This window comes from Poromitra crassiceps (assembly GCF_964638095.1).
Source record: "Poromitra crassiceps genome assembly, chromosome: 21".
NCBI classification, from domain to species: Eukaryota; Metazoa; Chordata; class Actinopteri; order Beryciformes; family Melamphaidae; genus Poromitra; species Poromitra crassiceps.
The window spans coordinates 25,694,622-25,709,777 of NC_139638.1; the positions used below are offsets into that span (position 1 = coordinate 25,694,622).

Below are 15,156 nucleotides of genomic sequence, written 5' to 3' on the forward strand. Positions count from 1 at the left end.
TGGAAGAAGGGTTTGAGTTTCATAGAGATTTAGCTGAGAAAGAATACATTTTACGGTAGGCTATACTGTTGTGATCCATTTTGAACTATACTATCTGGCTATGTGACATTGCTTAGCATCAGGAGAGAGAGAGAGAGAAAGCGAGAGAGAGAGAGAGAGAGAGTGGCAGGGAGGGAGGGGGGGAGGGAGGGAGAGAGAGAAAGAGAGAGAGAGAGTGGCAGGGAGGGGGGGAGGGAGGGAGAGAGAGAATGCTGATTGTACTTCAAGGTGATGAGTTTTAGATTAGATTATCGCTGCATGGCTCTGCAAGCTGCGTCCACTTGGGCAAAATTAAATGTCATTCAAAAAACGGTTACTCCAGCAGCGTAACTGGTGGAAATGACCGAAATCCATTAAAAAACGAACACATAACTGGATTGAAGATAACGACAAGATATGCTCCTCTACTTTGTGTTCATCAAGGCTTGGGGTTTTTCAATCACAATGTCATCCCTCTCCACTGAATTAATGATGTTAATTTGGGCTTTGAAGGGAAAAGCGAGACTTGGAGATATGTTATATGTTTAGATTTAGCTGCAGCCTTAATGGCTTTGAAGTATGGTTCATCAAATGCAAGTCCTTAGTCAGTAAATGAGATATTATTATGCTTCTTGAGACCGAGAGAAATCAGGCTTATGTAAGACGGGCCAATTATGGGATCCAAGGCATGATAGGGTGAAGGGTAATATAATGGCCAACAAAATTGCACAATCTAGAATGGCCAAAGAAAAAGTGTAATTAATTATTTTAACTGAGAGTCACTGCATTATTAACAGGGGACCTGAGGCTGAGATAGTGAAATTACTTCATCACTACATAGCGTTGGTCAGATAACCACAAGAATAACAACTGGATGCTTATGGCTGGTGATAGGAAAGATGCCTATAAACTGACTGAGGCTGCGGTGTGTGTGTGTGTGTGTGTGTGTGTGTGTGTCTCTCTCCAGGGTGACCAGATGTCCCACTTTGTGTGGGACTGCACCAGAGATGCTCACAAGTCATTTTTTGTCCAAGTCCAAGTCAAGTCTCAAGTCTTTGAGGGGCAAGTCCAAGTCAAGTCTCAAGTCCCATGGATGAGCGTTCTATCTTATCTGTTCTGTATTATCCTCACTCCTTATCTATTAGAAAACAGCGGCAGCAATGATTAGAGATGACATTAGTAGACATTTCCTTAATTTTAATGCACCAAAAAAATCAAAAATCAAAATAATCAAAATAAAGATTGTTCACAAGTCCCAAACCTTCAAGTCCAAGTCAAGTCTCAAGTCACTGTGTGTGTGGCTTAAGTGTGACTCAAGTCCCATCTCTGGACTGCACAGCATTTTCATGCCTTTTTACATGTCCCACATATTGAGGTGATGTCCGACATTTTGATTGGCTCTAGTTTTCAAAAGTCAAACCACGCTGCACTGTCGGCCAGGATAAAATAAGACATTTGAGGATACCTCTCTCTCTGCATAATGCATGCATGTATTTTATGTATGCAAGGTCGGCCTATACTCCTATGCAGCAGGTGGCGGTAATGTGCTTTATCTTTGGACACCAACAGCAGTCAACTGCAAAGGAAAGGAAGAAGAAAAAGAGGAAGAGGAAGAAGAAGAAGAAGAAACACGTGTGTTAAAAACATGTCTGCCCACCGTGTTGTTGTGTGTCGAAATTAATAATCTGAGCTCTTTTGAACACTAACTTGTCTTACTTGTTTGTATGATTACTTCGTAAGAAAAGAATTATAGCCGTGAGTCGAGTCTGAAGAGCACGCGGGAGTGAAACATGGCGCAGAGGAAGAAGAAACTGACGAAGAAAAGGAGACACGCACCAGGCAGCAGAGATGTGGATTCAGACTTTGAACTGGCTGCCGAAGTTAAGGAACATGATAATGTAAGGATAACTAACGTCACTGTAAAAAAAAAGTTATTACTTACCCAAACTGTTTGTCATAATCGAGTGAATGCTGTCTGTATGTTTGATTTCTGGACGAAGTCAGCCGTAGTAGCTAACGTTAACAACATTATAACGTCACCCGACAGGAAACAACTGCTAAATGAAACAACAGCTGTTTGTAGAGCCTACCACTATTTACTATCGTGTTGTTAACGAGCATGGCGGTGTTTGTATCTGTGTCACAGCCGGGCAGGACGCTGCCTCGTTTCCCTGCCTCGTCAGACTGCCTGTCAGATGTGGAGCCCGACACCAGGGAGCTGGTCAGGGCCCAGAACAAGAAGAAGAAGAAGTCTGGAGGCTTTCAGTCCATGGGTGAGACAGACAGGGTCTGTGAGGGGTGAGACAGACAGGGTCTGTGAGTCAGAATAGAACTGCATAGTCCAGCGAAGAGGCACAGCTCTCACAGCATCAGTATGAACAACTGTCTGATGATGACAAAGTGTCATGTTATTAATTTTAAGATGACAAACATTTACCTACATTCAAGAGGAGTCACGCTTTCTCCCTGGATATTTAAATTGTAGCTGGAAAAGATTTCCTTATCTTGTCTCTTTTAAACTGAGTTTCTATTAAAGTGAAATGATTTGTTTTGGGGATTTTGTAGCCATGTTTTTTTGTTTTCAGGTAGTTGGATGTTTTCACGTTTCTTTTTTTATGTACAGCATCGTGTCATATTGTTCTTACCTCTATGGCGGACTTTAATTTATCTTTGGGACAATAACACCATTGATTGATTGTTGATTGAGAACCTCATGTGTGATTTCAGGTCTCAGTTACCCAGTTTTTAAAGGGGTCATGAAGAAGGGTTACAAAGTCCCTACTCCAATCCAGCGAAAGGTTAGTCAGCGACACTTGAAGCATCTTTATATCCCAAACTTTATGACTACTAGCAGCCCAGTATTTAATGGCTATTCATAATTATTCTCTTCCCTGCTCCAGACTGTCCCAGTGATTTTAGATGGTAAGGATGTAGTGGCCATGGCTAGGACTGGCAGTGGTAAGACGGCTGCCTTCCTGGTGCCCATGTTTGAGAAGCTGAAGGGCCCACAGGAAACGGGGGCCCGGGCCCTCATCCTCACGCCCACCAGAGAGCTGGCTCTGCAAACCATGAAGTTTACCAAAGAGGTCAGAAGGAGTAGCTGTTCACCTTTGTCAGTTTGTGATTCAGTGTTGTCCCTAATTTCGTGTTGATTTCCTAAAGAGAGAGTCATGATGTCGGTATTCTTTTTGTGTTACAGTTGGGAAAATTCACTAGCCTCAAGACTGCCTTGATCCTTGGTGGAGACAGGTGTGTGACACTCTAAGGCCATGTTCACATTACAGGCAAATCCGATTTGCTGATAAATATCTTGATTGGTTTCCCAAATCTGATTTGGGAGTGTGTCCGCACTGCCGCAAATCTGATGTTCAAGTCGGATCTGTGTGTCCAGACCTAAACAGCCTATCTGCATGGGTTGCTATGGTAACGACGTGGGTGTCGATAAATAAGTACGTTGGTGACGTGGTTTTCCTGCGCAGAAGCATTCACATCAGTCGAAAGCAGATTGGAAACTACCTCCATATGTGGTTTGGGACAAGTGACACAAATCAGACTTGGAGCGTCCAAACTCATAAAACCAATCTGGATAAAGTAATAGGTCGCTAAAGTTCACAAATCAGATTTGGCCTCCTAGTCTGAACAGGGCCTAATTGTCTTGTGCTTGTTGAAATCTGAAATGCTTGCCTTCTTTGTCCTCTTCCACTGGATTGAAATGCTGTGCCTCTTTCCCAGAATGGATGATCAGTTTGCCGCCCTTCACGAAAACCCTGACATGTAAGTTTGCACGAAAGGAGGGATTATTTTGTTTCGATGGCAGCAGATACAGGTGCCTTCTATTCCTAATCTCCGTCCTCTTCTCCTCAGAATCATCGGTACCCCCGGTCGTCTCATGCATGTTGTCATGGAGATGAACCTGAAGCTGCAGAATGTAGAGTATGTGGTGTTTGACGAGGCCGACAGGTAAGTGATGTGGCGCATACAAAGTTGTCATAGTTTTTCATCTTGTGTGTTGGATTCATGTTGTAGATGTGTGTGTGTGAACGTGTCAATGCTCCCCCTCCCCTCAGGTTGTTTGAAATGGGTTTTGCCGAGCAGCTCCAGGAGATCATCCGGAGGCTTCCAGACAACAGGCAGACCCTGCTGTTCTCTGCCACCCTGCCCAAACTACTGGTGGAGTTTGCCAGAGCTGGTAAGACAGAGCTGTCTCCCGTTATTAATGGCTGTGCGGGGGGGCTTTTCCTGGTGCGGTTTTACTTGTATTTTGAGTAGATCCATGGTGACTATTGAGCACCCCAAGTCTTTGGATGGCAGTTGCACTTGGAAAAGTTTGAAAGCATCTTCAATAATGTGCATGGGGGTGTTGGAGACATAGTGCAAGTAAATGCCTTTTTATATACAGGGCTGACAGAACCCGTGCTGATTCGCTTGGATGTGGATTCTAAGATCAGCGAGCTGATGAAGGTAAAGGCAGTGACCAATAGGGCTGGGTATCGCCACTGACTTCCCGATACGATTCCGATACACAAGGTCCCAAGTCGATACGATTAACGATACGATACGATTCGATATCGATATTTTAGTTACAATACAAGTTTTGCTTTGATAATGGAAGAGATACTCAAATAACTAATGCTGTAAATTGTACAAGGAACCCTCTAACCTGTTGCATTATTAAAAAATATTAATATTTACATTAAGAATTGACCATAAAGCAAGCAGTTACATCATGTAATTCTTTTTTATTTATTTATAAATTTATTATTTATTTAAACATGACCAACATAGTCATTCAACATCTGATCTTTCTTTACAGTCTTCTGTCTCTTTCTTTACAGTATTCTGTGAGAAGCCAAACAAATTTAGATTTCCAGAATCATTGAACAGCAGCATGTTGTAAACAGTGTTTCATAAAGTATAAATGCTTTGTAAATAAAATAAAATACAGCTCATGAACATTTCCAGTTCACAAACATTATAGTGCAAACAGATTTGAGGTCTGTACATCTGGCTCATGGTGCATGCACAATGCACATGTACAGTAGCCTACAGTATTTATGTTTTTGTTTCAACTACAAACATTAATAAACGTCAACTTGAAACTATGTTTTAACTACCACACACAGCCTATAATATTATAGCCTATGTTTATTTAAAAAAAAGTAAAATATCGATACTGGGATTTATGTATCGATACTTGTTCCTTCACATGAATATCGATTCAATATCAATATATCGATTTTTTTAACCCAGCCCTAGTGACCAATTACTGAAACGTGCCAGAATTGACACCATAGGTAGATACATCTCCAGTCCATATCTTCTCTGTATCATTGTTTCTAAAATCTTTTTATCTTCTCTTCTTCCAGCTGGCCTTCTTCCATCTGCGTTTGGATGACAAGCCGGCACTGCTGCTCCATTTACTGAGGAACGTGGTGAAGCCTCAGGAGCAGACGGTTGTCTTCGTTGCCACCAAACACCATGTAGAGTACATCAAAGAGGTGAGATACCACTACCAAACACCACGTAGAGTACATCAAAGAGGTGAGATACCACCACCAAACACCATGTAGAGTACATCAAAGAGGTGAGATACCACCACCAAACACCATGTAGAGTACATCAAAGAGGTGAGATACCACCACCAAACACCATGTAGAGCACATCAAAGAGGTGAGATACCACCACCAAACATCATGTAGAGTACATCAAAGAGGTGAGATACCACCACCAAACACCATGTAGAGTACATCAAAGAGGTGAGATACCACCACCAAACACCATGTAGAGTACATCAAAGAGGTGAGATACCACCACCAAACACCATGTAGAGCACATCAAAGAGGTGAGATACCACCACCAAACATCATGTAGAGTACATCAAAGAGGTGAGATACCACCACCAAACACCATGTAGAGTACATCAAAGAGGTGAGATACCACCACCAAACACCATGTAGAGTACATCAAAGAGGTGAGATACCACCACCAAACACCATGTAGAGTACATCAAAGAGGTGAGATAGCACCACCAAACACCATGTAGAGTACATCAAAGAGGTGAGATACCACCACCAAACACCATGTAGAGTACATCAAACAGGTGAGATACCACCACCAAACACCATGTAGAGTACATCAAAGAGGAGAGATACCACCAAACACCATGTATAGTACATCAAAGAGGTGAGATACCACCAAACACCATGTAGAGTACATCAAAGAGGTGAGATACCACCACCAAACACCATGTAGAGTACATCAAAGAGGAGAGATACCACCAAACACCATGTAGAGTACATCAAAGAGGTGAGATACCACCAAACACCATGTAGAGTACATCAAAGAGGTGAGATACCACCACCAAACACCATGTAGAGTACATCAAAGAGGTGAGATACCACCACCAAACACCATGTAGAGTACATCAAAGAGGTGAGATACCACCAAACACCATGTAGAGTACATCAAAGAGGAGAGATACCACCACCAAACACCATGTAGAGTACATCAAAGAGGAGAGATACCACCACCAAACACCATGTAGAGTACATCAAAGAGGTGAGATACCACCAAACACCATGTAGAGCACATCAAAGAGGTGAGATACCACCACCAAACACCATGTAGAGCACATCAAAGAGGTGAGATACCACCACCAAACACCATGTAGAGCACATCAAAGAGGAGAGATACCACCAAACACCATGTAGAGTACATCAAAGAGGAGAGATACCACCAAACACCATGTAGAGTACATCAAAGAGGAGAGATACCACCAAACACCATGTAGAGCACATCAAAGAGGTGAGATACCACCACCAAACACCATGTAGAGTACATCAAAGAGGAGAGATACCACCAAACACCATGTAGAGTACATCAAAGAGGAGAGATACCACCACCAAACACCATGTAGAGTACATCAAAGAGGTGAGATACCACCACCAAACACCATGTAGAGTACATCAAAGAGGTGAGATACCACCACCAAACACCATGTAGAGTACATCAAAGAGGTGAGATACCACCACCAAACACCATGTAGAGTACATCAAAGAGGTGAGATACCACCAAACACCATGTAGAGTACATCAAAGAGGTGAGATACCACCACCAGGATTACAGTCTTTTGTGCCTTCGCTGTATTTTTCCAGCGCTAATGGATGGCAGGCTCCTAAAAGTTTTTACAGATTTGTACTAGGGGTGTCACGATACACTCAGTTCACGATACGATACGTATCACGATACTGGGTTCACGATAACGATACGATACGATACGATTTTAACAATATTTTTTTAAACTTGAATAATGACAATATATGACTGGAAAAGTAGTATTTTATTTGAAATGCACAAATACAAAACATGCTGTTGTGGGAAATTGTTATTACAATAACAACTAGAAAAAACATGAGATTGGAGATAAGGCTTATCTTGAAATAGAATGAGTTACACCGTCACTTAGATTTACTTTGAACTAAAAGGTTTCTCAGCAGTATAAATTCTCATTATGCATCTTCAGTTTTTCTTCAAACTCAAACAACAAGACTTTTCTTAATCTATTTTTTATGCATCTTCAGTTTTTCCTGTCAAGTAAACAGTTTTGCCAGAAACTCAATTGAATGGTTTCTCTCCTGTATAACTTCTCATGTGTCTCTTCAGAGACTTGTTCAACTGAACTACTTTCCACACATTGAACTTCAACAAACAAAGACGTTTCTTAGTCTATTTTAAAAAAAAAAAAAAAAAAAATTTTTTTTTTTTTTTTGCGATATGAGATTTCATCTCAACGATACATATCGTGACGTTTTACTATCGCGAAACTTCGTGGGACGATATATTGTGACACCCCTAATTTGTACGCAAGACATGCTTTATTTTGGGCAAAGTTTGAGCTTCTTTTGTGTTTATGTCCAGTTGTTGTTGTCAGAAGGCGTGGAGTGTGCCTACATCTACAGTGCCCTGGACCAGACTGCCAGGAAGATCAACATTGGGAAGTTTGTCCACCGGAAAGCCATGGTGCTGATAGTGACCGATGTTGCAGCTCGTGGTATAGACATCCCCCTGCTGGACAACGTCATCAATTACAACTTCCCCTCCAAGTCCAAACTCTTCTTGCACAGAGTTGGTATGTGGCTTAAACACAAACATTATATAAATTGAAGCCGTTAGACATGAAGAGCTTGTGATGTATTTAAGAAATGTGGTTTGATCAAAAGCAGCATAATTAACTGGTAGTAAGGGTTGAGGTATTCAGAATATTTTTAAACATTGGAAATGACCAAAGTGACCATTTCATTTTTGTTAAAACTAGGCATCTCGCTATGACATCAGTGATGTCATCACTGAACCATAGCCTTGTGTGTGAGTGAATTTATGACATCACTGATGATGTCATCAATGGGACAGACAGAGAAACAGACCGAGCCCGAGCTCCCTTTTATATACTGATGATGAGATATATAGATATAGATATAGATATAGATATAGATTATATAGATATAGATACATACTATGCATCTGCCAATAAACGTTGATTGATCCCCTGTGTTTTCCCATCAGGCCGTGTGGCACGTGCGGGCCGCAGCGGTACAGCCTACAGTATGGTGTGTCCGGACGAGGTGCCTTTTGTCTATGACCTCCACCTCTTCCTGGGAAGGCCCCTTCAGCTGGCAACACCTGAAAACGCTCCAGGTAGGCTTCGCAGAACACCTCCCTCATCTTCAAGTGATAGAAATCTGATTTATGTTGATGTAATACTTTCCTCCGTGCTCTGTGGTTGATTTTTGGATTAGTAAAAGTGTGTTACATCTCTCTCTCCCTCTCCCCTGTCACTCCCGACCAATCCAAACCTCCGTCCCCTTCTGCAGATTCAGATGGTGTGTTTGGTCGGGTTCCTCAAAGCATCCTCGACGACGAAGCGTCTCAGTTGACCGTGGCCCACGAGAGCTCCCTGGACCTGCAGAACATACACCGCGTCTCAGAGAACGCCTACAAGCAGTACCTCAAGTCGCGACCGAGCCCCTCACCAGAGTCCATCAGACGGGTCAAAAACACGGATCTGTCCAACATGGCTGTCCATCCGCTACTAGGTCAGTTTACATGATTGGAATATTGTGGAGAGAGCAACTGTGGTGATAATGATGCTCAGTCAGTAGTTAATAACATGTAATTCTCTGTCATCAGATGTTCGTTGAAGTATAGAGAGGCAAAGTGACCGCCTACTTCCTGCTTCAGCACTGTACCAGAGATTTTCATCCGCCATTTATTTTCCCCATACAGATGTCGTAAAATGCGTATAAAAAAAGTTTTACTGGTTCAAACCAAACGGTACAGATATATTTAGAAACAGGAGAGATCGCATAACATTTCACTGGGATCAAAACATAAGAAAAATGCGGGTTTAAAGAAAATGTTTTTTTTTTTTTTTTTTTTTTTAAGTTTTGGTCTGAGTGAAATGTTCTATGGTCTCTCCCGATTATAGCGTTAGCTGAACCGCTTGGTTCAACGAAGTAAAACTATTTTATAAGCATTTTACGAAATGTCTATGGGAAAATAAATGGCGGATGAAAATCTCTGGTACAGTGCTGAAACAGGAGGTGACGTTCCACTTTGGCTCTCTATTGTCTTTGGATTGTTTTACCACGACTTGTGTTGACCTTGTAGGGTCAGGGTTGGAGAAAATGGAATTGGAACGCCTCCACATAGTCGATTCCATCAAGGGCTACAAATCCAAATCAGTGAGTTGTGTTTGAACTAAATCCTGCTGAATGGGTTAATGTTAATGCAATTGTATGCCGGAATCAACAGCAGCGATAACAAGAAAGTGTCCCTCCTTCCAGACTATCTTTGAGATCAACTCCAACAGTAAGACAACGGCCAGTGAGGTGATGCGCGCCAAGCGTTCCAGGGACATGCGGCTGGTGGACAAGTTCAGCAAGAAGAGACAAGGCCTGGCTGCAGAGAGCAGGCTGCAGCAGAGCCGCGTCGCCGCCAGCCAGACCTCCACACACATCACAGGCGAAGAGGAGGACGAGGAGGATCTAAAGGTAACAGAGTTTCTCCATCCGAAGTTGTTTCTGGGGTCAAAATGTCATACTATACAACTGTTTACATACCTCCAAGAACAGGAGAAGGAGCTGAATGTGGTTATTGTTTTCGTTTGATCAATTGTATGTGCTTTGATTTAAGTAGTTGTAATAGCAAATTGTAGTAAGGGACCCCCCCATAAGAACAGTATACCGTACTTTTCGGACTATAAGCCACGGCTTTTTCCCCATTTTTCGACCCTGCGGCTTATATAACGGTGCGGCTAATCTATGGATTTTTACAGCTAACGGCCACTAGGGGACCTCCTAAATTTATGGATTTTGGTACGAGAGACAGAACGAGAGCAAGACAGACATTACGAGAGCGAGACCCTGATTGGATGATGTGTGCAAAAAATGTGCCTCGCGACCTGCTTGGAGCACTGTGCCACTACGCTCTCTCCGCCACTACTGTAAAACACCCTCCCTCCTCCCACCCTCCCTCGCTCCGGGGGAAAAATGGCGGCGATTGAGCCAGAAAGACAGTCTGAATGAAATTGAGTGTAACGTTCCCAATTCTATGTATTACATTCTAAAAAATTAACGGCAACATTTTGGAAGGCTAAGCCACACAACTAGCTCGTTGTAATCTAACATCATGCTTCAAAAGATGGAGAACTGGCTGTGTTACGACGATGAGGGTAAGGACTCAAATAAGACACGGAGATCTCTGTTACAGGCAGGCGCTACGCCTCCTCCTGACCAGTTTTAAACATTAAAACACCTGCGGCTTATAGTCCAGTGCGGCTTATATATGTACACATCATTCAATTTAGCTGCTGCGGCTTATATTCAGCTGCGCCTTATAGTGCGAAAAGTACGGTAGTTTTGTACACACACTTAGCAAATATAACCTATAGCAGCGTCTCTGCTATAACTCAATCATCAGTGTTGAAATGATCCCGATGTATATATTTTTTTACCTGTCAATGAACTTGTCATTTTGTATCTCTCCACCAGGGGGTGTTCTCCGAGGTGGTTGGTGGAAAGAGGAGAGGACCGCAGCAGGATGATGAAGAACAAAAGCCAAAAAGCAAGAAGAGCAAAGAGATGGTCAAAGACGAAGAGAATTACATCCCATACAGGCCCAAAGACTTCAACTCTGAGAGAGGGTAAAGGAAACAGACAAACATGAACCTTTTGAGATTTTTTTTTTGAATGTGCATGAAAAGACAAGAAACAGTGAAAAAGATGTAGCGGCTTCTCTGAGATGAGTAATGTATTGTCAGTGTTTTATAACCTTTGACTTCTGTTGTTTGTCATCAGATTAAGTCTGGGGGCAGAGGGCACTTCTTTTGAACTGCAAGCCTCTTCAGCTGTCCTAGACCTCATGGGAGACGAGGGAAACAGACTCAACCAGCACAAAACGATTATGAAATGGTAAAAAAATATATACACACAACCTTTATACCATGTTAACGTCGAGCTGAAATGAAAAATGATGTTATATGTTATACAGTGCACCATTTAACAATGTATGCAAAAAAAAATCACAAAAATCCAATTTCTTGGGTTTTTCCAAAATGTTTCACATCAAAAGTTAAGTCGTCAAGAGTTCATTCATAACAGTTATCTACAGTTTGCTGACATCAACCAATAATATCATGACATGACAGCTGTCGATCAATCTTCATTGCTCAGAGAAAATTCTGAGCAGGCAACATGGCTGCCTAGTGCTTTTCTAGCCCACACATGTTAATACACTTGGCCAATAAGTATGTAACATACAAAATAAAATGAACGGTAATGTCTTAATTCAATGTAGAATGCAAAGGACATGTAACTGGCTCGTTAAACTCACATTCCAGGAATATCGTTATTTACCGCGGCTCTTGGGGGCTCGTGCAGTGAGCCAGCCAGCGACTACGCACTCCACGGCGCTGTATTTACATTATATTGTGTTTGTACATAGACTGTTATTGAAACGTGACTGGTAGGTTTCCGATTTGTCCGGTAAAATACATTATTTTGCGGTGCGGGCTTGTTCTGCCCCCAAATCCAGTGGGATCCATCCATCCTACACAGCATTCAAGCGTCAGGATTGGCCAACCTCAACTCCATTCCCTAATCCAAGACACGCCCACTTTCCAACGGTCAAATCAAACTCCTCCACACGCTATGTCCCGCCTCTCTACCCTGTTTCAGTCGGAAATCTCACACAGACCCTCTCGGACCCATTTCATCTCGACTTTGAGCATCTCCCTTTCTGTCCTTCTCTAGGGACCGCAAGAGGAAGCGTTTCGTCACAGAAACCGGAAAAGGAGACCAGAAGAAGAAGGTTAGAACGGATGGTGGCCAGGTTGTCAATAACAAGCGGAAGAAGAACTTGTATCCTTTCTGGCACAATCGTACAGTCTATGGGCACAAGGAACAGGGTGTCTCTTCGTTATGTAGTATCTCCACTGTTATATATATTACGGTGCATACAAATGTGTTTCTGTGCTACCACACTGCTACTTTGTTTTGCTGCATTGTTGAGATGTTATATCACTTTGACGGCGTGTCAGTTACGAGGAGTGGAAGAAGAAATACAAGGTGGATGATGACGGCCCTGGCTTTGCTCCTGGAGCAACCGGAGGAGGAAGGGGGAGGAACGCTGGAGGAGGTACGAGTCCTCAGTCTAAACTTTGACCATTTTAAGATGTTTGCCTTCAAAATGTAATCCATTAATGTCTCCCTTGGTCAAACAGTAATCATTAATCAAATCTATGGTATTAGTCAAACAGTATGGTACATTACCTCTCCATAGAATAGCAATTTGATGCGTTGTTATACCAGGCCACTATCAACTCGAATTAAAAAAATATTTAAAATTATGATTATATCCTAAAGCTCCAAGGCCTCTTTTCCCTATCAAATATTGTTCAGAACAATCCAAAAAGAAACCTTTTATGATCTTATTATTTTGTTCATGAATCAATTACCCTTTTTATAATTGATCATTGTAATCCCATTGTAATCGATGAAATCTCCCCATTCCCTAATCTGCAAGGATAATGTGAACTTTTTCTTTTTTCATTTCCAAGCAGGAAGTCATATTTCACCCCACCATTGACTACCCAGCAGTTCTGTCCTCCATAGATTATGGTTTTCAAATTTGGATATTATTAAATGCATCTTATCGTCCCTCTCCTAGGTCGTGGGCGAGGTCGGCGAGGTCCTCAGTTCAACAGCAGCCCTGCAGGACCACAGCGGACGGCTGGTGGTGAGAGAGTGCGTTCAGAGCTGAAGTCGAACGAGCAGATCCTGAAGCAGCGCAAGAAACATCAGAAGCAACAGTTCCTACAGAGCGGAGGCCTCAGTAAGATCCGCGGCAAAAACAAACAGCGGCTGGGTGAAATGAAAAAGTCCGGTTTCGGACGGGGCGCCCATAAGAAGGGCAAGATGAGGAAGAGACTGTGAGGAAGGGACTGTTCTGACCCATAACACCAACTTAAAATAAAATAAACAGAGTGTCACTATTGTTTTTATGTTCACTTGACTGATGTTCTCAAACATGTCTACAATCGTAGCATAACCTTAGGCTAGTCGCCATATTTCTCCCTGGAACACACTTCAGTCTAACATTCTCTTCCTTATGGTATTCAATCTGGACCTGCCAAGTATGTGTTCTGATGTTAACTGACCAATACTGCCACCTAGTGGCAACTATCAGATGGATTTTCTTTTAACAGTACATTAATTAAATAAATGAATAACAAATGCTGCATAAATCTATGTCGATGTATTATAAGCAAATATGTATTGTCTAGCCTACATAAAACAAATACAACAGGGACAGACTGTTGTGATGGAAGATCTGTGAGGAATGATGGTGTAAGACAGTGGAGATGGAGGATGCCATGAGCTTCAGAGATGGGCTATTACCATTATTTTCTCGGTGAGTCCACCTTAAAGGAGTTTAACGGTGCTTATAGTTTTATTTTCAGTTTCAGCTCTACAGTTCCTCAAGCTTGTGGATGGGAACTCTTGACAGCTGCAGTATGTGTTGGGGAACCATACAGATTAACAGGGCTCTATTACCCATGCGATGATGCATGCTGTGCAGTTTTATATGCTTCAACTCTTTAGAGTTAAAATAAGTTTCTAATTATACACACGTTATTAAGTGATGTCCTGTCATGCCCGAATTAAATCAGTCATGCTGCACTTTGATTTGGAGTATCTACCGGATTATTTTGGATCATCTGTCCGTATGTGTGTGGCAGTATATTCCCAAGCCATTACAATGTAAAAACTTGAAAGTTTGGGCATACAGTAGCTTGTATGTATGTAGAATTGAGTTAGTTGTCTGGTTTATGTGTAAGGGACAGTGTGGGACTTGGAAGAGCCTAGAGCAGTGATACTCAACCCGAGGCTCTAGTCTAGAGCCACATACGGCTCCTTTATGGGTAGTTGTGGCTCTTTTAAGTCTAAAAAATCTAAAAAATAAAAAAAAAGGAGAGAATGGACTTTTTTTTTTATTGTGACCAAACCATGTAGCTTTGGAGGAGGAATGTCCAAAGAAGAGAGTAAAGGAGGTAAAGTTAGTGAGGGAAAGATTTGGGAGGAGACCTAGGTGTGTGAGGAGGTGAGAAAGGAAACTAAAGAGGTCAAATCAGCCAGGAAGCATGATGAGTTTTGTTTCTGTAAAGATCAAGTGAAGTTTCTGGCATTTTTGGCTATGATAATTAACTGCACTGCTGTGGAAAATAAGTGAAAAGATTGACATAATTGTGGCTGCAGCAAGGAGATTTGTGGTGGGGTTTTTTTTTTAGATGATGTGTAGAAGCTGTTGAGAGAAGCTTTTAGGATTTTAGTTTTTTATTTTAGTTCAGTTCAGTGTGAATCCAGTAGTTGGCGGTAATGAAACATTTTAGATGCCAGCTGCCGTAAAACCAAACAGAAGATAGTCTGGGCACCTTCCACCCCGCTTTTTGTCATGGGGGCGTAAACCCCGGACCCAGAATTAACACCGGATGGCAATGCGCCTAACAACGTCTTTGTTGCCGTTAGCTTGACGCGGTGATGTTACCTAAACTAGAGTCTGATCAAAACAAAGCTAGCGTTA

General features: G+C 42.1%; 1 protein-coding gene across 1 annotated transcript; it reads left to right on the forward strand.

Annotated features, from left to right (window-relative positions):
- Window positions 1-1,668: 1,668 nt before the first annotated feature.
- ddx54 (DEAD (Asp-Glu-Ala-Asp) box polypeptide 54) lies at window positions 1,669-13,853 on the forward strand. Its single transcript, XM_083657573.1, has 20 exons — window positions 1,669-1,916; window positions 2,165-2,291; window positions 2,746-2,816; window positions 2,919-3,104; window positions 3,218-3,267; window positions 3,751-3,792; window positions 3,883-3,978; window positions 4,086-4,207; window positions 4,418-4,479; window positions 5,385-5,516; window positions 7,936-8,146; window positions 8,581-8,712; window positions 8,889-9,110; window positions 9,685-9,758; window positions 9,861-10,067; window positions 11,067-11,218; window positions 11,373-11,486; window positions 12,327-12,434; window positions 12,614-12,711; window positions 13,243-13,853. The coding sequence occupies exons 1-20, from the start codon at window positions 1,809-1,811 to the stop codon at window positions 13,506-13,508; spliced, it is 2,580 nt and encodes an 859-aa protein (XP_083513699.1). The 5' UTR covers window positions 1,669-1,808; the 3' UTR covers window positions 13,509-13,853.
- Window positions 13,854-15,156: the final 1,303 nt, after the last annotated feature.